Source organism: Zonotrichia albicollis, chromosome 20, assembly GCF_047830755.1.
Source record: "Zonotrichia albicollis isolate bZonAlb1 chromosome 20, bZonAlb1.hap1, whole genome shotgun sequence".
Taxonomy (NCBI): Eukaryota; Metazoa; Chordata; class Aves; order Passeriformes; family Passerellidae; genus Zonotrichia; species Zonotrichia albicollis.
The window spans coordinates 11,037,443-11,063,431 of NC_133838.1; the positions used below are offsets into that span (position 1 = coordinate 11,037,443).

A 25,989-nucleotide genomic window follows, 5' to 3' on the forward strand; every position below is an offset into this window, starting at 1 on the left:
CTGGAGGCTTGGAGCTGAGCCCAACAGGCAGCGTGGGCTGTGCCAGGCTGTGCCAGGTTGTGCCAGGCTGTGCCCTGTGAGCTGTGCCCAGGCTGTGCCATCTGCGTGGCAAATGCTGAGTGATCCCAAAGAATGCTGAGTGAACACCAAGGAATTCATGAAGGAAAGAAAGAAAGAAAAAATCAGCAGGTTTAGAGCCAGCAAGGGAATTCCTCCTGGGAAGCTGTAACTAATATATTGCTGCTACAAATCTTCAGCTCTGCTTTGAGTTGCAAATCTCCTGGCATTTGTCTCAGGGTAATGTTTGCTTTGCTATCCCATCTTTTACGTAATCTGTCTGTTCTTCCTTGGATCCTGGCTCCTGCTGCTGTGCTGTCTGAGGGAATTCCAAGCTGGCTACAGGAGAGATTTTCTCTTTTCCCTTATCTGCACACAGCAGGAAATAGAATTTTCATATATAACTACAACTTCCATCTATATCAAATCCATTTTTCATCTATATCTCTTTTATATCTCATACATATTCTTATGTTGGGTGATTGAGTGCTAAAAGTCACACTGACAAGTTGGAAAAAAAAATCCTTTTATATTCAGAATAAACTTCTCACATTGAGCCATCTCCAGTGTGCTGGGAGAGAACCCCGTGGCTCAGCTTGTGCTTCCTCTCATTCTGCTTTCTAAATGCTGTTAAATCCCAATAAATTCATTTATTTGCAGCTTCCCCTAGGAATTTAAATGCTGGAGCAGATGCAAAAATGAGCTGTGATTTGAGCATCTGCTTGGCAATGGGGGGCTGATAATTGACCACACAAGATTTCTGCCAGCTGACCATTTGTCAGTGTTTGCACTTTGTTATTGCCCTTTATCCAGCAGTAAATGGAATTATTTCCTTCCTGATGAGATCCTCCTTGGCAATTCTGGGGCTGGATCAGCTACTGGAATAATGAGGCTCCGAAAACTCTGTTATTTGGAGCAGAATCACAGAATGGCTCAGTTGGAAGGGACCTTAGAATGATCCTGTTCCATGAGCAGGGAACTTTGCACTGCTCTGGGAAGCTGAGCTGGCTCCTCTCTGACCTCCATCCATTTTTATTTCCCAACCAGAACTCCATCAGGAGCTCTCCTTGAGGCTTGCTGTGCTTGCTAGAGATTTTTGACGCTTTCAGAAATTTTATCCGACTTTCTCACAACCTTGGCAGAAACCTGATAAATTATTTCCTTGGATCTCTCTTGAATCAAAGGGAATAGAGGAGGAAATACCTTATAAAGAAGCCCAAACCATCTGGTTTTACTGTAATAACAAAGATCAATATCTTCCAAAACCCAGCCAGTGTGTTTGAGGTGATGGAAAGGGAGAGCAGTGTCAGGGAACAGATGGAGAAACAAATCTGTGAAACACAAATGAACTCTTTGCTAGCAGGCTCTGCCTTGAAAGACTCTGGTCTCTTGATTGAGTGGAAGGAAAAACCCTGAATCTTGAAGCAGTTTTTACCTGCCCAAAATTAATTTTGCTTGGATGGAGAGTGGGCAGGGAAGGTGCAGGGCTGGGGTGTGGGAATTTATAAAGTTAGAGGGTTTTTAGGAAATGGTTAAAAAAGAGTATTTAGGTTTTAGGATGTGGTTTGAAGTTTTGTTACAGTAGAAAAGTTTTTCAAGTAAGTAGAAAAGTTTTTTAAGTAGTAGACGTGATAAATAATAATAAGATTTTGTAGATTTGGTTTTAGGATGGTAATAAGTTTATTTAATGTATATCTTTAGAAGGTTATTGTGAATAGAGTTTTGTTTTTTGTTTTTTATGAATTAGTTTTTGATTTAATTACTTTTACGTATGTTTTATAAGATTGGATGGAAAGTTTGTTAATATGTTTTGTTTTGGTATGATTGGTTGAAATTTAAACTGAGATGGTTTTATGTTGTTTTGTTTTACTTTACTTTTGAGGATTTTTTTTTTTAGGCTAGTATGTTGTTAACATTTAACAATGTTCTGAAGGTGATGTATTAATGTATTATTATGATGTATTAATGTATTTGATGTATTATTTAGACTTTTTGCCGCAGCAAGTAAGTTCCTCTCTTAAAACGTAAATTCCTAAAACCATTAAATCTATAACTACCCTAATGTCCGCCATGGGGCTGTGCTGGCATAAAGGAAAGAATTCCATTTAGTGGCTGAGCTCAGGAGGGAGATTTCACTTCAAAGCAAATGAAATCCACCTCCAAACCCTACATTTCAAGAGATGTGGGATGGAGTAAGGATTGATAAAGTGGATTTCTGAGTTTATGGGGAGGAGAGTAGGAACTTCTCTAGGTTCAGAGTGGGCAATTTCTGGTCCAGGGAATTTTCCAATGGCAAAGCTGAAATAATGAGAACTCCTGGTTCCTACATGAGTGGAACTTGCCTGAAAACCTCATCATAAATCTGTAGTTTGGTCATGACTGATATGGAAGGAATGAGGATGTGCCCAAGGAGAAAAAAATCTTATTTTTAAAGGATTTTAAGCACTGTCCCATGACAACTGAGCTTCTCCAGCCCCCTTTCCTCAGGCCAAAAGGCCTCAGAGCCCTGGGCTGGATGCTGAGGCATTGGGATAAATTAATCCAAATATTTGATGGGATTAATCTGCCCCTGGGACTTCCCCTGTTGGAAAGGAGCTCAAATCTTTTCCTGGAGTGACTCAGGGTGAGAGTTTGTCCAAGTCCTTGTTTCTCCTCAGGGTGCAGAGTGCATCCCTGGCAGCAGGAAATGTTCCCTCTGTTTTTATAACCCATTTCACCTCTGCCTCAGGGAGGGAGCTGAGATGTAGGCAGGCTCAAAATCTGTGACATAAAATTGTGATTTCTTCAACATTTCCTGCAGACAATGGGAGCTGCTGTGTGCCCTGAGAGTTTGCCTTGGAGAGCTTCCCTTCCTCCCACACAACAATGGATTTCTCAAGGAAAAAAAAAACTTCTAAAAATCCTTTCTAGAAGTATCAGTTTTTGGCAAGGAGTTGTTCCTTTGGGAGAGCAGGAGCTGATCCTGCAGCTCATGAGGGAGGCTGGGGAGAGGAGCTGGGATTCACATCCCTCCCATGGCTGCAGCATGGAAAATCTTGGAGTTTGGACTCTGGGAAGGGCAGAATTCCAGGGAATTGGCCTTTGCTTTCATTGGAGCCCTTCTGAGCTATGAAAATATAAAATTGTGCTGTGACACAGGTGACAACCCAGTGCCAGGCAGCTGCTCCTGCTCCAAACCAGATTCTGCACAGTGGTTTTACAAGAATGACCACCATGGTTGGATTTTGCTTGAAAACCAGGTGATTTTTGCAGTTCAGAAATGTGAATTCCTGAGTTAGGCTCATCCCTGTGCATAAACAACATCAAAATAAGGCAGCAAAGTTGGATTTTTTTTCCCAAACACAGATGGGGCAAAGCTTTGTAGCACTCTGAGGCCTGCAGATAACCAAGTCCCTTGAAGCAGTTTGGGTTTTAATCTTATTTTTCTGAGGCTGCCTCAAGTTGGTGGGGTTTTGTCTTGCTATTTCAGGAAGTGCAAATGAGAGGATTGAAGGTGGGTGCAGCACTTTGTGAGGAAAATTTCCTTTTTTTGTTTGAAGTTGAACCTTCAGCCTTTGTGGTGGGTCAGGGAGAAGGAGATTTGCAAAGAAGGGGATGAAGCACCAGCAGAATTCAGAATTCCTGCAAGGAACTTTGATGTTCTCCCTTCTCAAGGTGCCTTCTGAGGATGTGGTTTCCCTTTGAAAAGCTCCTACCAAGGAAATTCAGGTACCAGCTGCCAGCACCAAGGAAATGGAGATTTATTTTCAGACTTCCTCTCGTGTTTGTTTGAATTTTTTGACTGAATTTTTTTTTTACAGAAATTCCCTAAATTTCCAACCCATCCCAGTGGGTGAGCAAGAACTTGGCCCAAACCACAATTTCCAGAGAATTCCTGAACATTTCCAGTGCAACCAAGGGGCTGTGCTGGTTCTTGTTCTGCATTTAGAGGTGTTAATTGGTCTGGTTTTCAGTGGTTTGAAGCTTCATTCTAAACTCCTTCTGCAGAAGCATTTCATGAGATTTGCACTTGAGTTTATAAATATTTTGCAGCTTTTAGATGTCATTTTCTTCTTTCCTGTGCTACTGAGCAACTCCAAATGAGTTGGAGGTGGATGGGTTGATCTTCCCAATGTTCTTCTCAGGGGTGCCAGCAGGGCCTTGTGACTCCTTTAGGTATTTATAAGTGGAATTTTGGAGAGCAAATTAAGTTTATTCAGGCAGCAAATCATCTCATATTTTTATCATCACAATCTGACTATTTTTGGAGATGCTTTTGGCCCATGTGATCTTAAAGAAATCAAAATTTCAGCTCGGCACTGAAGTTTTTTTAACGTTGTGGTTCATGGATTTTATTTTGTGGCACCCAGAGTGGGACAGAACTTTGGAAAACAAAGTTTCTCCTTGCCCTGAATGTTCAGTGACTGAGACAGGGAAATGGAAGTCATTTCTCCAAAGGATCAGCAGTGAAGTTTGGCTGCAAAAATCCCAGAAATCACAGAATTCATGCAGGGAGGAACAGCACTTTTGGGGCCACTGTCAGGGCTTTGTGATGTGAATTTTACCTCTGTAAATTTTATTTACAAAGAGTTTTGCATTGAGGGAAAAGGATAAACCCTTGGAAGCACATGGGAGTTGTCAGCACGTGGTGATTCATGGATTTTAAATCAGTGAACCCCACAAATTCAGTTTTTTTGGAAAAGGAATCCTTTACTTGTGCTCTGAGGACAATTTCACTGCTGGCCATGGAATCCCAGCGTGGTTTGGGTTCAGAGGGACACAAAAATCATTCAGATCCCACAATCCCAGTTTGCTCCAATCCCTGTCCAGCCCAGCCTTGGACATTTCCAGGGATGGGAATTCTCAGGCTGGTGGCTCCATCCCCTCGGATTTGTGTTTTTGGGAGTGTAAAATCTCTGCCATGAAGCAGCTCTGCCCTTTGGGAAGGATTTAGGGCTGCAAATTTCCTTCTTTAATCCCCATCTGAATGGTGGGAGAGGAGGAATTTGTGATTTGAACCTCATGGAAGGACAGACAGAGTGTTTTTCTGTCTGTTTGCTCTTAGAGAGTAACCAAGAGCCCTGCTGCTGATTTTTGCTGTGGTAGAACCCAGTGATACCAATAAAAACTGGCTCTGACAAAATGCATCACAATGAAAAATTGAACAGTGTTCATCAATGCCTTGCAGCTGGAAAACAATGAGGCTGAAATGAAACCCCTGGGTGGGGCTTTTTAATGCCTTCCTCTCAAAAACCAACCAGCTCTTTCCTGGAAGGAGGAAAAAATTACATCCTCAAATGGGAAATAGTGGAAGCTGATAAAATTTTGGTTTGGTTTGGGAGGTTGTTTAGGTGCAGAACGGGTCTGGATGTTATAAATAGGTTTTATTTAGGTTTTATTTAGTTAGTTTTATTTTATTTAGTTGGTGGCAATAAAGGTGTGAGGGTTTTGTGAGTTCAAAGTGTCAAATGGCATCGTGGGGCTCTGTCATTATTGCCACTCAATAGCTCTGCATCCAGCATGTATAAATCCCAAGGAAAATGAAGATTTTTCTGGCTGCCAGCTTTGCTGCCTCCATCTGGGAATCTGAAATTCAAGCTGTGCCTTCCCCGGCTCTGCCACTAATAATGAAGATTCTTCATTTGGAACTTACTTCACCAAAATTGAGGCTGAAGGAGAAACCAGCTCCTTTTTTCCTGCAGACGTGTGGGCTGCAGCCCCACCAAGGGGGAACAGCATCATTTCAATGCCTGAGGTCACCAGACAAATTCAACAGACACCAGATTGGTGTGGAGCAAACAGAAAATAAACAGAAAATATTTCAGCATAACAAACGCCCTTGATGGGGCAGCTTTTGAACAAAAGCTGGGAAAAGCTGATTGAATTTGGTCAGCCCTGCTTCCAGACGAGGCTGTAACAGCTCATTACGCGTCGTTAGGTATTACAGCGACCTTAGACGGTCACTGTGGTGAGAGAAGGACGAGAATCTTGTTTCTTGATCAGAAGGCTTGATTTATTGATATAGGATATATAATACATTATAACTATACTAAAAGGAATAAGAAGAGAAGTTGCAGAGAGCAGCTAAGCTAAGAATAGAATAGAAGGAATGAATAACAAAGTTCTTTGCCCAGGGAATCTGTCCCTGAGCTGCTCCTGTGATTGGCCTTTAATGGTACACAAGGAAGATGAGCCAATCACAGGGACACCTGCTACATTTCACAGCAGCTGATAACAATTGTTTACATTCTTCTTCTGGGGCCCTTTGCTTCCCAGAAGAAGGAGAAATCCCAAAGAAAGGATTTCTATGAAGAAATGTCTGCGACAGTTAGGAAGCTTTTTTTTTTTTTTTTGCTGCAAATCTGGGGGAAATTCCATTTGGTGGAACATATGGGTGTCATCTTCAGCTCTCTCCTCAAGCTCGGGCCATGCTCTGCTGGGCAGAATGGATGCGCAGCTGTGCCATTGTCACCTCTTGCTGGGTGTCGACGGAAGGAGACCAGGACATCCAGTTGATCATCACAGGCCCAATTTTATTGATCAGCACAGCGGGTTAAATACAGTTCGTAATTAACTTCATGCATATTGCAAAAGTTGAGCTCAGGATTGGTTAGTTACATATCAGCAGTTACACCTACTTTTACATTCCTATGGTCCTACTTTTGATACTTTCTACATATTCTTAGGAGATATTCAGGACTAATCTCTACTCCCTTTCTCCATGTTGCAGCAAGGCCACTGATTGCAAGCTGCTGACATCTCCTTTCAGCTTGCTGACTGCTGATTTCTCAGCTTGACCAGTGGCAATATGTCAGCATGGCCTTTCTCAGCTAACCAACTATTAATAAAGCTCTCCACATTAAAGCTCTCCACAGCTGGGTTTTCTCGGTTGTTTGAGGGGCCTGGAAAGGCCCGAGGTGGCCTTGGGGCAGCCCGCGTATCGAAGGACGAGAAGAGGCTTCAGTTCTTCTTTCTGGTTTTATGTTTATTAATTGTTTATCTAAAAGATGTCCTTTCAGCCGAACAGAGCTCTGCTCAGCAGCCAGCCATGAGCACACTGTGCTGCCCTCCGGGGCAGCCACCTATCTTTATACCCATTGTTACGTGTACAATATTTATCATTTTTCCCCAATACCATTTATTCTCATTGCTGGGTGCACTCTCAGTAATAACCAATCCAAAGGTGCCACCATCACCAAAGAAGATGGAGGAGAAGAAGAAGAAGAAGGAGGACAGGACACACCCCAATTCCTCCATCTTACTTCTCTAAACCCCCCTGTACATAAATCCTGAACCCTGTTTCTCACCCTCTAATTAACTAATCCCTTCACCATTCACCCTGGTGAAGCCCTCATCCTTGTCGTCTCCTGTGTAGGGATAAAGTCCAGCCACCAGACACTTCTGGAACATTCCAGGACTCCCGAGCCCCCCAAGGGTGGTCTCGGAGGCTCAGCATCTCAAGACTGAGATCTTGAGATCCGACAACACCCCAATTCCTCCATCTTACTTCTCTAAACCCCCCTGTACATAAATCCTAAACCTGTTTCTCACCCTCTAATTAACTAATCCCTTCACCATTCACCCCGGTGAAGCCCTCATCCCTGTCGTCTCCTGTGTAGGATCAAAGTGCAGCCACCAGACACTTCTGGAACATTCCAAGACTCCCGAGCCCCCCAAGGGTGGTCTCGGTGGCTCGGCACCTCAGGACTGAGATCCTGAGATCCCACATCCTCTCCCATCTTTGCCAAACGCTGCCACCCAGCAGCCTGTTCATCTCCATCAGCAGCTGAGATTGTGCTAACACTTTTCCTCCACAGTGTAGGTGTTTCCTCCTCGCTTTTTATTGAATTGGAGCGGCTCCGAAGCGCCTGGTGGTGCCGATTTCCCCGGGAGCAGGAGCGGTGCCTGGTGGCCCGGGGGAGGGGGTGCCAAGCGGCTGGGGCTGTGTTGTGAGTTGGAAGGACACGCTGTGCAGGATTGTTTGCTCCACACTTCCTCCCGCGGCTCCTCTTTTTGCTAAACTCGTGGGGGAGGAATCTATTGGTGAAATTGTATTTTGTAGGCATAATATTACAGCGCTGGCAAGGAGGGAGGAGAGCGGTGTTTAACTCCAAATACACCCTGAGTTGTGCTGGTAAAGGGTTTTGTTTTTGCAGCTATTGTGCCCCAAATCTCTGCTCTGGTGGTTCTTGGAAATCCACGGGATTCATCCTCAGCCTCCTGCCAGGGTTTTGCTTTCAGAGCTCGGCAGGGAATCGGCTTCTCTGGGATCCCACTCCCACTTGCTGCTTTTTAGTGTTTCTTGAAAACTCCCTTTTTGCAGCTCCCGCTTCCAACAATGAGTCAAAATCAGCACTCGGGGCAAAAAACACGTGGGGGGAGTGGGTGGGCTGGAGGGTGGGCTGAGCTGTGGCCCAGCATGACTTCTCTCAGCGTGGATTTGGTTTATTTTTGCTTTATTGACTGTAAAACACCTCAGGAGGAGCTTTTGGCAGCTGCTGATGGGAGTGAGGTCTCTGTTCTAAAGATGGGTTAGGGCTGACTCTCATGGGTTACAGTGGAATTTAGTACCCAGACAGCAGTTCAAGCTTTGATGTTTATGGCCCTCAGAACAGCAGCGTTTTAAATAACTTTATTCTCCTCTAACCTTTTCCTAAAGTGTGGATTTAGTCTTCAGTTCAGTTCATAAGGGCTGGAAAATTTCCTTGAAGGGAATCACTTGGGCTGAGTGGTTTGGAGTCCCTGTCTGAGCTGGATTCTGCCGGCCCACATTTGTTTCTCCTCACAAATAACATTTTCTTACTCTCCAAGCCTGCACTTATGGGTTATATCAAATGCAGGTTATCGAAATAACCCTGGCACCTCCTGCCACATGTGAATATTGAACTCTGCCCCTCGCTGACACTTTAAATGTAATTCTGCTCTACCAAATGAGTGATCACATCTCTGTCAGGAGAGAAATTGCTTAAATCTGTCCCTAGGGAACAACAACTGTGGAAAAAAAGGAATATGGTCTGAATTCTCAGGGACAAGTGGCTCTAAAACAGCCACACAACCCCCAAAGCTGCCAAATTACCAGGCTGGATTTCCTCTGGAGCAGCTCTCTGCCCCAGGATTAGGAGAGAGCATCTCCCTTATCATTTTGCACATGCTGTACCATCTGTCCCAAATCTCCCTTTGTAGGGCTGTGCATTCCAAATGCTATTTCTTCCTTGGGAGATAACAGACATGGCTGAAGGATTTTGTTAGGTAGGGCTGGGGTGCTATTTTTGGTGAAAGTTTTTTTAGTCCTGCAGCCAGAACCCTCCCTGGTTTTCTCCACCCAAACACTGAGAAAATATTTAATTTTGTAGATCTGTTAAAGTTTTAGCTCTGGGAAATACAAAGTTTTAGGGTGTGTGTGCTGCTCAAAAGAAGCGAATATAAAAGAATGAAATTCAAGCATTACAAGGACACAAGAGACGCCTTTAATCTTTTATTGTACATTATAAAATGTTTATTGCTCTGTCTGTATCAGAGGTGGTGACCTCTCCTTCTTGGTGATGGAAGAGTATGTTCAGGCAAAGGATCCTGGAGCCACCTTTGGGGTTGGCCTGCCTGGAAGCAGGAACATCTTCAGGAGAACCTCCCAGTGCCTTTTTCCCAAGCCAGCTCTTTGGGAAAAGCTGGTGGCAGGGGAAGAGGAGAGATGGCAGCTCCTCACTGCCAGGCTCTTCCTGCTCAGGAACTCCCAACCCAGGCTCCTCCAGAGCTTCCTCAGGCCAACCTCCGTTGGCATTTGATGGAACAATTTGGATCCCACCTCATCCCCTAAGTGCGTGTGGAGTGGTCTTGTGGAGGAGTTAAATAAACACAGATACCCCCATGGCACACTACAAAGAAGAAATCCTTTCCATGTCATGGTCCTGCATCTCCCAGCTTTCCAGAGCACCAGCAATCCCCAGGGATCCTGTCAGCTTACAGACATCCAGCATTTCCTAAGGGAGAGGAGAAGCTCAGCCCTTTTCCTCTCCATCCTCATCCCTTTTTGGGAAGGGCTCCTGCCATTCCAACAGGCAGGATGTGTAAGGAGAACCAGCCCTTCCCACACACAAACTTTACTAAAAGAAGCATTTGAAGAACTTAAGCCCTCAAAAAAAAAAGGCCCCTCAGGCCAGAGCCTTCCACAATAAACAGCTCCTGCCCCTGGAGACCTTGCATAGCAACCATCAGGTATTTTGTCTTTTTCTGTATTTTTTTTTTTTTGCTGTCTGGCTACATTTTTATGGACCTTTAATCCCATTGGTGGTGGAGTCAGGCCCAGCTGAAAATACCACGAAGAAAATGGTGGAAATTATCCTGGAAGCTAAAGACCAGCTTCTGGTGTCCCCTCATGTTGGTCTGTGCCTCAGCGTTCCCCGATTTGTCTGAGGTGAAGAGCACCAGTGTGAGAGAGCAGAGACAGCAGCAGTGCAGAATGTGCTGCAGCCCAGCTGGAGAGCAGCCAGGGAAGTTCTCCTGGTGGAAATGGAACCTGGGGGATGTTTTTTTTGTTTGAGAAACCCACCTGCAGGACGTGGTACACGACACACATCGATGAACGAAGCGAGGCCCGAGCGCGCCGCAGCCAAAATTTGGCTTCTCGGTGGTGGAGTTTGCCATGAGCTTCCCTCCATTCCTGCTCACAGAGGGATGTGCCTGATGCCTGGGAGTCCTGCCAGGGATGCAGTGACAGTGAGAAAGACACAACAGAACCTTGTGCATTCCCAAAAACCAGGAAAACTGTCCCAGAAGATGGAGCGTGAGCGTGGGAGATGTTGCTCCAATCTGATTCACAGATCACTCCAGCATCGCTGATTCTTCTCCATCTTTGTTTGGGTTTGGTTTTTTTGTTTTTTTTTTTTTTTTTTTTTTTTTCCAGGATTTCCCTTCCTGGCCAGATGTTTTGCAGAAACAGGGATGAGGAGGTGGATGCCAGCGAGTGACAATGACGAGGTCTTGTTTTGCAAATCGCTCCGCCAATGTTTCACCTCCCCGGTCAGCACGGCTCAGAGTGAGAGTGAGGCATGGAGTCCATCCCTCAGGTGTCAGGCTGTCATGCTTCAATGATGTTCACTGAGGGCTTGTTTTTTGGAAACTAGGAGAGGAAACAAAGGAAAAAAAACGAATGTGTACAAGGGAAAAATCACATCGGAGCTCAGCGCGGCCTGCAGGTTGTGTTTTGTGAAAATTCTCCTTCCCACACCTTTGTGGTGATGAAAAAGGGTCAGAGTTGAGGTTTGAGGCTTGTGGGGCTCATCACTGCTTCTGAACCATCATAAATCGGCGAACTATTTAAAATACTAAACAAATATGGTGGGAATATGAACAGAAACACGAGGAGGAAGTTCCATTAATTGAAATAAGTTGGGATAAATTAAAGGCTTGACCTATTTACACTCTGACATTGTGTTACCATCTTTGCTCCCGCTGATTAACTCTGCAGTTAATTACAGCAGCAGTGTCCTCTTTGCCACGTGCTGCTGTGGGAGGACCCGAGGAACTCATTTTTTTTTCCCTCCAGAGACGCTCAGATCATCCAGAAACGTGGCTGGAAATCTGATTTCTGGCGGCCACGCAGGATGCTGGAGGCGGGAGCGCAGCGCTGCCGTGCCCATCAGCAGAGCCGTGGGTGTGGAGGGTGTTCCCTGCCAGGGGAGGATTTTGAGCAGTAAATGAGTCTACTTGGTCTTATCCTATGGAAGCTGTTCCAGCTCCAGAGCTCAGCCCCAAGGGGACTGGGTGCCAGAAGCCAGCTCGCTCTCAGACCAAGGCCACGGGTTAGCCCCTAGCAAGCAGGGAATATTCAGCTCTTAGTGATCAGGCAGCTCTTGTGATTTCAGCTTTGCTTGCTAGGTAGCTTTTCCCTTGGCCTAAGGCTCCAGCAGACGGTAGAGAGAGGAGAAGCAGAAGACGCTGGCTGTTCCACGAGTATGGCTTTATTGGAGGGTCCCTGAAGGGTCTCAGCTCTTCTTCTTCCCAGTTAGTAGGGGTACAGTATGCTACTTTTATACCCTTGGCCCGGATCCAATCCTGACCAATGGCAAAGGTGTTAGAGTGACCATAAGTGACCAATGGTAGGGTTTAACACAATATTGCCTTACATGGCTATAGGGATAAGGTACAAGGCGGATGTCCCTATAATGTATGATATATTATATATCAATAAATCAAGCCTTCTGATGAAGGAACAAGATTCTGGTCCTTCTCTCACCCAGTGACTGTCTAAGGCTCCTGTGATAGCTATAGGGATAAGGTACAAGGCGGATGTCCCTGGAGACAGGAAACTTCTTTGCTGCTGTGTCAGCATTCTATTCTCCAAGGGGCCCTGGCTAAACCTGAGGGGTTTACTACAGAGCAGAGCTTTTTTTGGGCTGGTTTAGCCCAAATGGGGCGCTCACCTTGCTCCGCAGCAAGCCCCCGCCCTGGTGCTCGGGTGTGCTGTTCTCCGAGGCGCTCTTGGCTTTCTCCTTGCTGTTGTTGGGCTCGTTGTCTTTGATGATATCGTATTGTCTGCAGAAGAGGGCGATCACCCCTGCCGGGAGAGAGCATCAGCATCACAGGCAGGCTCAGCAGCCCGCAGAGATCACAGATCCCTCTGGCCAGCCTCGGCAGCATTCCCAGCTCCTCCCAGACCACGGCCAGGCTGCCCTCTGCCTCTTCCCTTCCCTTCATTCCGTGCTAAACTAGTTAGACAGGACGACAGAAGATTAATTAGATTCCAGCCTCTCTGTTATGGAGTGTTTTAAGCTCTGCATTTGGACCTCGACCAACGCCAACCCCGTGGTTCAGTGAGCACTGGAGGAGCTGCTGGAATTTCTGCCTGCTGAAAATGTGTCCTCTGCTCCTTGTCCTTTCCTCCCTGTCCTCTCCTCCCTGTCCTCTTCTCCTTGTCCTTAGCTCCATGTCCTTTGCTCCTGATGTTCAGTGAGCATTGGAGGAGCTCCTGGAATTTCTGCTTGGTGAAAATGTGTTCTCTGCTCCTTGTCCTCTGTTCCTTGTCCTTTGCTCCCTGTCCTCTCCTCCTTTTGTCCTCCCTGTCCTCTTCTCCCTGTCCTCTCCTCCTTGTCCTCTGCTCCCTGTCCTTTGCTCCTGATGTTCAGTGAGCATTGGAGGAGCTGCTGGAATTTCTGCCTGGTGAAAATGTGTCCTCTGCTCCTTGTCCTCTGCTCCCTGTCCTCTCCTCCTTTTGTCCTCCCTGTCCTCTCCTCCTTGTCCTCTCCTTCTTGTCCTCTGTTCCTTGTCCTCTCCTCCTTGTCCTTTGCTCCTTGTTCTCTGTTCCCTGTCCTCTCCTCCTTGTCGTCTTCTTGTCCTCTCCTCCTTGTCTTTTGCTCCCTGTCCTCTGCTCCTGATGTTCAGTGAGCATTGGAGGAGCTCCTGGAATTTCTGCTTGGTGAAAATGTGTCCTCTGCTCCTTGTCCTCTCCTCCCTATCCTCTCCTACTTGTCCTTTGCTCCTTGTCCTCTCTTCCCTGTCCTCTCCTCCTTTTGTCCTCCTTGTCCTCCTTCTCCTCTCCTCCTTGTCCTCTTCTCCTTGTCCTCTCCTCCCTGTCCTCTCTTCCTTGTCCTCTGTTCCCTGTCCTCTCCTCCTTTTGTCCTACTTGTCCTCTCCTCCCTGTCCTCTGTTCTGTCTTCTGCTCCCTGTCCTCTCCTCCCTGTCCTCTCCTCCTTGTCCTCTCCTCCTTTTGTCCTCCCTGTCCTCTCCTCCTTTTGTCCTCCTTGTCCTCTTCTCCCTGTCCTTTCCTCCTTTTGTCCTCCCTGTCCTCTCCTCCCTGTCCTCTGCTCCCTGTCCTCTCCCCTTGTCCTCTCCTCCTTTTGTCCTCCCTGTGCTCTCCTCCCTGTGCTCTCCTCCCTGTGCTCTCCTCCCTGTCCTCTGGAGCTGGAGCTGGCAGAGCAGAGGTTCTGAACCTTCCAGCCCCTGCAAATGGGCACCAGCACAAGCTGCGAGTGGAAATTTCCTCCCCCACAGCCCCAGGCAGGAGGAGAGGGGAGCAGGGGCAGCCGTGGCACGGCAGATGACTGCAAATGTCTGTCTGAGAAGCTTTCGTGTGATGTTTCCACCAAATCACCTCTCTGCCTGCACATTCCAGACACGTAGGTGAAGTGGATCCAGGCAGATGCTGCTTTTCCCTCCTTGAAAAAAATCTTCCTTAATAGCAAAATATATTTAAATCTTCCAGCGTCCTGCTCTATAAAACCAGCGTGGCAGTTGCCCCCAGGCTTTAGTGATAAACACGGTGGCCCAAATTCTTTCTTTGGGAATGTGGGTAAGTGGCTGATTCCAGGAGAAAAGGGCGTTCACATCTGCCACAGGCACTCCTTGTGTGATTTCCTTGGGTAAAACTGACACACAAAGAAGGAAAATGCCGTGAGAAATTCCAGAAACACAAGAGCTGAGGCTTGGCTCTGGTTTCATTTGGATTTTCTCAAATATTGTCACACAGGACAGGTGAAAAGCTGGAAGGAGGTTTTTGTGTATTGAGACTTTTTAAAAGGACCCATTTGATGTAGAGAGATTCTCCCCACACCCCTTTCTGCTTTTGAAATGTAAGTAATTTGTCTGGAAGGGAAATTGTGGGATTAGCAAATTCTTTGTTCCCAGCTGATCCGAGTCTCAGATTATTCTACAGCGGGAGATGAATCAGTTGTTCAGTCACCCCATGTAATTATTCATGATTATTTTCCCTGGCAGGGCATTGAAACTGGGATGTGAACAACTAAAACATGGCATAAAGGCTGAAAAAATAATGGCCTAGAGCTTCTGGAAATCTTCTAAATTCGTTTCCATTTTCATGTGATTGTTTGCTTTAGGAATAATTGCTGTCCAGTTTCTGGAGATGCAAATGAGGGGGGGAAAATTATTATACACGGATCTGATTCAGTGTCACCTGGACTTCTGCATCCCTTTCTGTGATGGGGAAATTTCTGTGGAAAATTTATAAATATAAATATAAAATTCATAAAATATAAATATATACATATATTAAATAAATATATACATAAATAGATATAGATATAGATATAGATATAGATATAGATATAGATATAGATGATATAGATATAGATAGATATAGATATAGATATAAATACTATAAATATAAATATAAATAGTGGGTGTGGAGAGCAAGACTCTTAAATCTCTATTTTGCCTGAGCATTGGAGTTTTATAATATCCAGAAAATTACTGCAACCTGTAATATCTGAAGGACTCAAGGCATGTCTTGTTGGAATTTGGATCCCTGGAAATGTTCCAGGAGCAACCTGCTCTGGTGGAAGGTTGGGTGGAACAAAATGATCTTTATGTCCCTTCCTACCCAAACCATTGCATGATTCTGTGGCTGAGAGCATCATAATCAGGGCAGTCTGGAAAAAAAATGAGATTGCAGGATTATCCATAGGGAATTGCTTCCATCAAATCCATTTCCTGCTTCTTGGTGGACCCAACTGGAGCTGCAAAACCCAACTTGAGGTGCCCTTAGAGCTGGGAATTCTGGTTTTTGTGTGTGAGGAAAGGTTTCTTCCATGGTTCCACGTGCAGCCAGGCATTCCTGAGGATATCCTGTGGATATTCAATGTGAGAAAGCCGGCACTGACCTGCCCACATGAACAACACCACAACAATGATGAGAACTTCCCCCGCTCGCAGCTGCTGGTTTTTCTTCGCCATCTCCTTCATTGTCACCTCATCTGCACAAGGGCAAAGAGACACCAGTGAGACACAAAGCCTGAGCCCAGGCAGCGTGGCAGGAGCAGAGTTCTGGCACTCCTTGGACTGGGTTTAGGAAGGAATATTCCCCTGTGAAAGGAGCTGGAATGGATTTCCCAGAGAAGCTGTGGCTGCTCCATCCCTGTAAGTGTCCAAGGCCAGCTTGGAGCACCCTGGCATAGTGGAAATGTCCCTGCCCATGACAGAGGTGGCACAGGATGAGCTTTGTGTCCCTTCCAACCCAAACCAGGCTGGGATTCCAGGATTTATGCTGTCACACCCTGAGGAGACGGGGCAGTGTTTTCTGTCCCCATGGCTGCTCTCTCTGCTGTCCTTGTCCCTGTTAGTGCCATCTGCCCCTGTCCCAAAGCCTGGCATGCTCCAGCTCAGGAGATGGAGAGCCTGGCAGGACATTTTTCAGCAGAGCTCTGGGATTCAGAAAGGAGCAGAGCCCTTTTTTGCAGGGCGTAATTCACCTCCTTGGCTTCAAAGCATTAAGGAGATTACAGTCCAGGCCCCCAGGAAAGGAGCAGTGCTCCTCTTAGTGCTCCCAGATAAACAGCAATTCAGGATTTACAGCCTCCAAAGCAGTTTAATCAAGAGAGTCAAGGACTCACATCCTCAGAAGCACGGCCAAAAGCCCTGGAACAGGCTGGGCCCTCAGCAGGCAGGGGGGACCTGGGTGTCCCCACAACCCTTCCAGGCCCTCTTTGGAACAGTATTTTTGCTGATTGAAAACCCTCAAGAGCCTGGTTTGGTTAAAAAGGAACAAATGAAGGAGTTGCCAGTGAGGAAGTGCCTGATTTTCTCCCTGGAGATCTTAAAAACCCAGCTGGATGTGATCCTGGACAACCTGCTCTGCTTGACCCTGCCTGGGGGAGGTCCCTTCTGAGCTCATCTCTCTGTGATTTGGCAGAAATATTGAAAATGTAAGAAAAGTGGGATCCTCTGGGTGTTTTTCTTCCCTGAAACCCAAGCCCAGGAGGTGCTGTGAGTTCCACGGGTGCCCTGTGAGCACGGTGGGATTCCTCATGAGTCCCCAGGCTGGCCAGGAATTCTCCACTTGTAGGGAGCAGGGCACAGAGCTGCAAACTTCCTCCTGACCTTGTTAAATCTCATCTGGGATGGGAGAAGGGTTATTTTTTCCCTAAAACCCAAGCATAGGAGGTGCTGTGAGTGCCACAAGTTCCCTGTGAGCACAGTGGTGTGCCCAGTGCCATCCATGGGGGCTGGATCCATGAGTTCACAGGCTGGCCAGGAATTCTCCACTTGTAGGAAGCAGAACACAGAGCTGCAAATCTCCTCTTTCTCACTTTGTTAAATCTCATCTGGGATGGGAGAAGGAGTATTTTTTCCCTAAAACCCAAGCCCAGGAGGTGCTGTGAGTCCCCCAAGTTCCCTGTGAGCACAGTGCCATCCAGGGGGGCTGGATCCGCAGGAGTTCACAGACTGGCCACTGGCATTCTCCATTTGTAGGGAGCAGGACACAGAGAAGCAAACCTCCTCCTCCTCCTCCTCCTCCTCCTCCTCCTCCTCCTCCTGACCGTGTTAAATCTCATCTGGGATGGGAGAAGGGTTATTTTTTCCCTAAAACCCAAGCATAGGAGGTGCTGTGAGTCCCCCAAGTGCCCTGTGAGCACAGTGCCATCCAGGGGGGCTGGATCCATGAGTCCCCAGGCTGGCCAGGAATTCTCCACTTGTAGGGAGCAGGACACAGAGCTACAAATCTCCTCTTTCTCACTTTGTTAAATCTCATCTGGGATGGGAGAAGGAGTATTTTTTCCTTAAAACCCAAGCCCAGGAGGTGCTGTGAGTGCCACAAGTTCCCTGTGAGCACAGTGCCATCCAGGGGGCTGGATCCATGAGTCCCCAGGCTGGCCAGGAATTCTCCACTTGTAGGGAGCAGGACACAGAGCTGCAAATCTCCTCCTCCTCCTCCTGACTTGTTAAATCCCATCTGGGATGGGAGAAGGAGCATTTTTTTCCCTAAAACCCAAGTATAGGAGGTGCTGTGAGTGCCACAAGTTCCCTGTGAGCACAGTGCCATCCATGGGGACTGGATCAATGAGTTCACAGGCTGGCCAGGAATTCTCCACTTGTAGGGAGCAGGGCACAGAGAAGCAAACCTCCTCCTCCTCCTCCTCCTCCTGACGTTGTTAAATCCCATCTGGGATGGGAGAAGGGTTATTTTTTCCCTAAAACCCAAGCCCAGGAGGTGCTGTGAGTGCCACAAGTTCCCTGTGAGCCCAGTGCCATCCAGGGGGGCTGGATCCACATGAGTTCACAGGCTGGCCACTGGCATTCTCCATTTGTAGGGAGCAGGACACAGAGAAGCAAACCTCCTCCTCCTCCTCCTCCTCCTGACCTTGTTAAATCCCATCTGGGATGGGAGAAGGAGTATTTTTTTCCCTAAAACCCAAGCCCAGGAGGTGCCACAGTGCACAGTGCCATCCATGGGGGCAGGATCCACAAGAGTTCCCAGGCTGGCTAGGAATTCTCCACTTGTAGGGAGCAGGACACAGAGCTGCAAATCTCCTCTTTCTGACTTTGTTAAATCCCATCTGAGACAGGAGAAGGAGCAGCCACCTCCAGCAGCACCTCCCTGGCACCTTGTGCCCCCTCAGCACATCCTGAGAGGACACTCAGCCCCATGAGCGTTTATCTCACAGGGTTTATCTATTTATCACCTGTTTATTCTCCCAGCTCCTCTCAGCACACAGGATCCTGCTTCCTCTCTGCAGAGCCCTGTGTCCCCAGGGGCCACGTAGGAACTCACCCACACTTGCCTTTATTTTTAGAGGCTAGTTTCTCAGCTTCCCTGGGGGTCTTGAAGAGGACTGGCTCACTGGCAGGGCTCTGGCCTTGGATGCTGATGGCCTGGACATGCACAATGTACTCAGTGTCCTCCTCTAGGTCCCAGAGGGCACAGGAGCGGGTGGTGGTGTTCACCTCCTGGATGAAGCGCAGCATCCGCACGTCCTTCTTCTGGAAGCCGAGAGAGGAGAGCACAGAGTGGTGGAGAGGCTTCTCCACGTGCATTTGTTGTCACCTAAGGCCACTGATTGCTGCCCTGCCCACCAACGTGTGGGTGTGGAGGAACCATCAGGATCCTTCCCTCTCTGCAGCCACCGCTGCAAAGGGGATGGGGGAGCCAAATCCCCGACAGGACCACGAGGGACAGGACGAGAGGAATGGGTTTAAAGTGCAGTAAGAGGATTTGGGAACCACCTGGGGGGAGATGGACATGGCTGGAAAGTGGGTGATTCTAGTACGGTACCTGCTGGGAAATTGCAAATCCAATGACAACTTCGTCTTCCAGGACATCCCAGGTGACCACGGCCGAGTTGGCTTTCAGGTGTTTGACGGTGACATTTACTGGAGCCGAAGGGCTGTCTGCAAGGAGGGAGAGCAGAGCCTTGACAGGGACAGGACACACAGCAAGGGCAAGGAAAGGAGTGGGGAAGGACCTTCCTCAGGATCTGTTTTGGATTTGTGACCTGGAAAATGCAGAAACTCCAGGTCTTAATTGCCAGGGTGGAGCTGGGAGATGTCAGCTGAAAATATGAGTGAAATTCAACACAAGTTCTAGCTGATAGAGGGGAAATTTAAGTTAAATATAAGGAATAAATCCTTCCCTGAGAGGTTGTCCAGAGAAGCTGTGGCTGTTCCTGGATCCCTGGAAATGTCCAAAATCAGGTTGGAGCAACCTGGGACAGCACAAAGTGACCCTGCCCATGGCAAGGGTGGGACTGGCTGATCCTCTGTCCCTTCCAACCCAAACCATTCCACGACTCCATGTGTGAAATTCCCAACCCTTGGGGAGAATTTATTGACCTCCACAGGCATGAGCAGCTCATTCATGCCATCCTCCCCAGGCACATTTTCCCAGTGACAGCTGGGAGGAAATTCCAGCTCTGCCATGGACGTGTACACTCTGAATGCTCCTCAGAGCATTGGAATGGAATAACTGGGAGAGTTTCTTTTGTTTTTCCCTGGCAGAAAATGTTCCTTACAATGTTTTGTGGCTGATGTCAGAGCACATCCAGCGAGCATCCACTTTGGAGCTGGTGGATATCGTAATGTGGAAAGGGCAGGCCAGGAGAGCAGGAGCCTGAGGCTCTGTGTTTATTCCCAGTTCCAGATCCCAGCTGGATTTCCAGCAGGATCCTCCCAGCTTTGCCAAGGAGAGCTGCACAACCTCCCCAGGAGCCTCTTCCCAAGGGAGCTGCCCACTCCAAAGCCTTTCCTGGCATCCCAAGGGAAGGTTTTCCCTCCTAGGCTTGGCACAGCTCTCCCAGCTGGACTCTGTTCCCTCTCCTCTGGTGAAATTTCATTCACAATCCTCAGCTTTGCTCTGAACCCAAAGCAGTGAATGCTCAGGAAGTCAGTAGGGTGAGGAAGAATCATTTTATTCCAATTTTTATGAGAAAATGAATACTTTTATTTCATGATAACCACCCCTTGGTGGCTGGCACAAGAAGGGGGTGCACTTGTGCCCATCTCCAGTGACATTTGTTGGATTGATGGCCATTCCCAGGCGCCTGGATGGAGCTGAAAATAATTCAAGCTGTGGTGTCAGTGTCTGACATCACTCCTGGTGAATGTTCCCCCACAGAATTCCCCAGCTGAAGGTCACTTGGCACAGGATCCCTGTTCCTGTCACAGCCAGCAGGAAGAGCCTCAGGAATGTGAAATGTCTGGAGAAGCCATTCCAGCCAGAGTGACTCTCAGTGAGGAAAAAAGTCACTGGATGGCTGAATTCACACAAATTTAGGAATTATTCTCAGTAAGAAAAGAATTCACTGAATGGCTGAATTCACACAAATTTAGGACTGATTTTCAGTAAGGAAAAAAGTCACTGGATGGCTGAATTCACACAAATCTAGGACTGATTCTCAGTAAGAAAAAAAAATCACTGAATGGCTGAATTCACACAAATTTAGGACTGATTCTCAGTAAGGAAAATGTCACTGGATGGCTGAATTCACACAAATTTAAGACTGATTCTCAGTAAGGAAAAAGTCACTGGATGGCTGAATTCTCACAAATTTAGGACTGATTTTCAGTGAGGAAAAAAAATCACTAGATGGCTGAATTCACATAAATTTAGGACTGATTATCAGTAAGGAAAAAGTCACTGGATGGCTGAATTCTCACAAATTTAGGACTGATTCTCAGTAAGGAAAAATGTCACTGGATGGATGAATTCACAAAAAATTAGGACTGAACTGAATGGGTGAATTCACACAAATTTAGGACTGATTATCAGTAAGGAAAAAGTCACTGGATGGCTGAATTCACACAAATTTAGGAATGATTCTCAGGAAGAAAAAAAAATCACTGAATGGCTGAATTCACACAAATTTAGGACTGAACTGAATGGCTGAATTCACACAAATTTAGGATTGATTCTTAGTAAGGAAAAAAAAATCACTGAATGGCTGAATTCACACAAATTTAGGACTGATTCTCAGTAAGGAAAAATCACTGAATGGCTGAATTCACATAAATTTAGGACTGATTCTCAGTAAGGAAAAAGTCACTGGATGGCTGAATTCACACAAATCTAGGACTGATTCTCAGTAAGAAGAAAAGTCACTGAATGGCTGAATTCACACAAATTTAGGACTGAACTGAATGGCTGAATTCACATAAATTTAGGACTGATTATCAGTAAGGAAAAAGTCACTGGATGGCTGAATTCACATAAATTTAGGACTGATTTTCAGTAAGGAAAAAAAATCACTGAATGGCTGAATTCTCACAAATTTAGGACTGAACTGAATGGCTGAATTCACACAAATTTAGGACTGATTCTCAGTGAGGAAAAAAATCACTGAATGGCTGAATTCACACAAATTTAGGACTGATTCTCAGTAAGAAAAGAATTCACTGAATGGCTGAATTCACACAAATTTAGGACTGAACTGAATGGCTGAATTCACACAAATTTAGGAATGATTCTCAGTAAGAAAAGAATTCACTGAAGGACTGAATTCACACAAATTTAGGGCTGATTATCAGTAAGGAAAAAGTCACTGGATGGCTGAATTCACACAAATTTAGGACTGAACTGAATGACTGAATTCACACAAATTTAGGACTGATTATCAGTGAGGAAAAATCACTGAATGGCTGAATTCACACAAATTTAGGACTTGAGGAGGAGCAGCAAGTCTGTGATTCCACCGAGGGACGTCATTCCTCTCTGATCTACCAATGGAGTTGGAGTTGACCCAAAGCATTTTCATCTCTGCCCTCGTGGAATGAAGCAGAATTCCCCATCCATCCTCTTGGGGATGGCATCCCTCACCATCCTCATCCTCCCTGCAGCAGCAGTGCCAGTGACAAGCTGAGGAAGGCGACAAATCTTCCTCCCCATGCTGGAATCAAAGTCGCTGTGACACCAGGAAGGGACGTGGGTCTGCAGCTCTTCACCTTCCCCCGTGACTGAAGCAACAAAAGTCGAGTCTAAATTTAGGAAGGGGCGGTCAGCAGACAGGAATGTGCACGGGGAAGGTCTGTGAGTCATGCCTGATGGATTTGCTGGAACATACGGAGGACATGACGGAGTTTTGAGGGACGGGAGACAAAACATTCTCCAGCTGCAGCCAAGCACTCGGCCCTTCCCGGCTTGCAGAGCTCAATCCCTCCCTGCTTGTCTTCCCTGAGTATTTTTAGGAGCTAAATTTTAATATTTTTTTAAGGATTTAGCCAGCTTCAGTTGGAGGAGGGCTTTGAAAAGAGATGAATTAACCCCACAGGAACAGAGAGCAGAGATCACGGGAAAAAAAGCCATGAAAAGGGAACAGAACTCAGAGTGTTCAGGTCCCCTTTGAAATTTGTGACCTTGAGGGAGGCACAGCATAAAAAGTGTCCGAGTTTCCTGATGGCATAAGATGTGGGGGAGTTGGGAGGACCTTGAAGAGCTGGAGGAGAGCAAAAAGCTCTGCTGGGGAGTGGTGGGAGAGGGTGCAGAGCTGTGAGGCAGGAGGGAAGCACTCAGCAAAGCCTGAAGCCTCCAGAAATGGAATCTGCATGGAGGTGAGGGAGAAATCCCCTGGAGTGGGTGGTCAGGAACATTCCAGAACCTTTCTTTGTAGGAATACCTGAGGGAGGAATGGGGTAGTGAAGTCAGCATCTCTAAAATTCAGCAGATCCCAATGTGCCTTCCCTTGCTCTGCTACACCCGAATCAGTGGTGTCAAAGCAGCATAAAAACACTAAAAAGAGAATTAAACCGTGATTGACAGAAATATAAACCCAGGAAAATGAATTTCCTGCTCCCAGAGCTGCGGGTATAATTTGGAACCAAAATTTTTCATCCATGAGGTTGCTTTTCTTCCTGCTCCCAAGAGATGAAATGATGAGATCACGACTTCCTAAGACCTAAAACACTGTTCCAAGATATTCCTCAGGACTTTTGGCTCCCTGGCCCTGGTGCAGCTCTTTGTCAGTGCCAGCCTGCCTGAGATCAGGTGGCAAAGGTGCAATTCTGTCATTTCCCAGCTGGCTGCAGGGTGTCAGGGCCTTGAGGTGCCAAATCCGAATTTTTGTTTCCTTCTAGAGTCATGTGCAACTCCTGGAAACTTTGCTTCTGTGCCTGTGGCAGCCAGGAAAGCTGCTGGTGTTCTGGGAGCGGGCACAGAGGGTGGGAATGCTGCAGGGAATGGGTTGTGGATCAAGGTTTTTATTTTTGTGCCTGTTTATTCCAGAGCTGCTGAGGGCAGCACATTCCTTGTCTGCTCCATTAGGGAATGGTGCAAGATTCCTGGGTTAGCACTTTAACTTCATTCCAGTGCAGGATTCTGGAGCAAATCCCACCCTCCAAACTGGCTGAGGATATTTACCCAAATTTAGATGGGAAAAAAAAAATATTCTCATTTTTACATCAGCAGAAAATCACCCCACCCCTCATTAAGGGAAACCCTGATGACTTCAGCTGAAATTTTGCCTTTTAAACATGAATAGGAGCTTAAAAGCAGAGGATTTCTAAAAACCCCATCTGGTTTTTCCTTCCCACAGAGTCAGGAACCTGCCCGTGTGCCCCAGCCCTCCCCGGTTCCGCCGCACCTGGGGCCCCTTTGGCAGGAGCAGGTCGGAGCCTCCGCTGTGCACCAAGAAATCCTGAGCCCTGCAGATGAGCCTGCGTCCCTCCCCCGAGCTGAGAACCCCTCCCAGCCTTCCATTAAACGTTTTCCTCGTTATTGTTGGATTTTAATTGGAGAGAGAACACCCACACATGATTTACAGCTGGTTATGGGCACAAGTGGCACGAGGAAGAGGAGTCCCCCTCTTCCATGGATCCCTCATGGGAGCTTTGGGATGGGAAAAAGAGCAGGGAAAAGTTTTGTTCCATCCCACTGCTGCTGTCACCTGGGATTGGGGAGGATGCTGAATTTTGGGGTGTCTGGTAGGATCAGGGAGGCCCCCAGGCCACAGCAGCATCACTGAAGGAAAGGAGGAACCTGTGGGAATGTCACACCCTTGGGGTCACCTCGGGCCAGCCCAGTCCAGAATTCCACAGGTCTGGAATTAAAGTGTATTTCTGGATTTATCTCTTCACCCAAGGGGTCCCTAAAACCCCCTGAATTCCCCTCTCCTGTGGAGGAGCTTGGAATTGCATCCTTCCCAAGGCTGTGCTGTATTCCCAGCATTTCCCAATTCACTCAGCTCCTCTCCCAAGCAGATCCTTCCTTGTTGGGAAGGGTTTGAGCAACCTCAGAGCCCCAGGGACAGGGTCTGGTGAGCTGAGGCTCTGGAGCAGCTCCTTCCCTGTTGGAAGGGTTTGAGCTGCCCCAGAGCCCCAGGGACAGGGACAGAGCTGAGGCTCTGGAGCAGCTCCTTCCCCAGTGAATCCCAGCCTCAATTCCCTGCATCTCTTGATTCCTGCACCACAACCATCCCTGGAGATGCAGGAGATGAAAGGACACCATCCCTAAAATCCATGTGATGTTTTCTACCCTTTCCCTGAGTGTGGATTCACACAGAGCTGCTGTTGCTGCTTTCACTCAGCTCCTCTCCCAAGCAGATCCTTCCCTGTTGGGAAGGGTTTGAGCAACCTCAGAGCCCCAGGGACAGGGTCTGGTGAGCTGAGGCTCTGGAGCAGCTCATTCCCTGTTGGGAAGGGTTTGAGCAAACTCAGAGCCCCAGGGACAGGGACAGAGCTGAGGCTCTGGAGCAGCTCCTTCCCCAGTGAATCCCAGCCTCAATTCCCAGCATCTCTTGATTCCTGCACCACAACCATCCCTGGAGATGCAGGAGATGAAAGGACACCATCCCTAAAATCCATGTGATGTTTTTTACCCTTTCCCCGAGTGTGGATTCACAGAGAGCTGCTGTTGCTGCTTTCACTCAGCTCCTCTCCCAAGCAGATCCTTCCCTGTTGGGAAGGGTTTGAGCAGCCCCAGAGCCCCAGGGACATGGTCTGGTGAGCTGAGGCTCTGGAGCAGCTCCTTCCCCAGCGAATCCCAGCCTCAATTCCCAGCATCTCTTGATTCCTGCACCACAACCATCCCTGGAGATGCAGGAGATGAAAGGACACCATCCCTAAAATCCATGTGATGTTTTTTACCCTTTCCCTGAGTGTGGATTCACACAGAGCTGCTGTTGCTGCTTTCACTCAGCTCCTCTCCCAAGCAGATCCTTTCCCTGTTGGGAAGGGTTTGAGCTTCCTCAGAGCCCCAGGGACAGGGACAGAGCTGAGGCTCTGGAGCAGCTCATTCCCCAGCGAATCCCAGCCTCAATTCCCAGCATCTCTTGATTCCTGCACCACAACCATCCCTGGAGATGCAGGAGATGAAAGGACACGATCCCTAAAATCCATGTGATGTTTTTTTACCCTTTCCCCGAGTGTGGATTCACACAGAGCTGCTGTTGCTGCTTTCTCTGTGCTCTCCCAGCACGGATCCCCATGCGTGGCTGTAATTGCTTGTGGGTTTTATGGGGTGTGTAGGAAGGGCTGGCACATGGCTCAGCATTCCCGAGGGTTTTAATGAAGGGGAGCCCCAGGGGGATGTGTGGGAGCAGGGATCATTCCTGCTCCCAGCCCCACGGGAAGCAGAGCTGTTTGCTGAGATCCAGAGATTTCAAAGAGCACAAAGGCCCAACTGGTGGTTCTTGAGCTGGGAAAGAGGCAATTATTCCCTGCTGGCCATTCAGTTCCCTATAAAAATGGGATATTAATAGGCTCCCAGCCCCCTGATTCCTCAGGGAGCAGCTGCCCAAACGT

General features: G+C 47.4%; 3 protein-coding genes across 5 annotated transcripts in view; 1 reads left to right on the top strand and 2 right to left on the bottom strand.

Moving 5' to 3' along the window:
- S100PBP (S100P binding protein) overlaps window positions 1-23,956 on the top strand; it is a 29,710-nt gene extending 5,754 nt beyond the window's left edge. For 2 of the 3 annotated variants that reach the window (XM_074555874.1, XM_074555875.1), the window contains exon 5: window positions 1-10,772. In XM_074555874.1, the coding sequence (XP_074411975.1) occupies window positions 1-139 (139 nt within the window). In that variant the 3' untranslated portion in view covers window positions 140-10,772. Of the gene's footprint in view, window positions 10,773-23,783 lie in introns of those variants that run through there. The other variant, XM_074555876.1, reaches the window with a different exon arrangement.
- FNDC5 (fibronectin type III domain containing 5) overlaps window positions 10,252-25,989 on the bottom strand; it is a 19,896-nt gene continuing 4,158 nt past the window's right edge. Inside the window, exons 2-6 of the mRNA XM_074555877.1 lie at window positions 19,037-19,152; window positions 18,546-18,744; window positions 15,648-15,740; window positions 12,456-12,589; window positions 10,252-11,152 (exon numbers count right to left, since the gene is read on the bottom strand). Of these exons, the coding sequence (XP_074411978.1) occupies window positions 11,111-11,152; window positions 12,456-12,589; window positions 15,648-15,740; window positions 18,546-18,744; window positions 19,037-19,152 (584 nt within the window). The 3' untranslated portion in view covers window positions 10,252-11,110. The remainder of the gene's footprint in view (window positions 11,153-12,455; window positions 12,590-15,647; window positions 15,741-18,545; window positions 18,745-19,036; window positions 19,153-25,989) is intronic.
- LOC141731328 (uncharacterized) lies at window positions 12,596-14,203 on the bottom strand (the record flags this gene model as incomplete). The annotated part of the gene is given in 2 exon segments (XM_074555878.1): window positions 12,596-13,533; window positions 13,535-14,203. Coding segments are annotated over 2 exon segments (1,224 nt in total), but the record flags the coding sequence as incomplete, so codon positions are not given.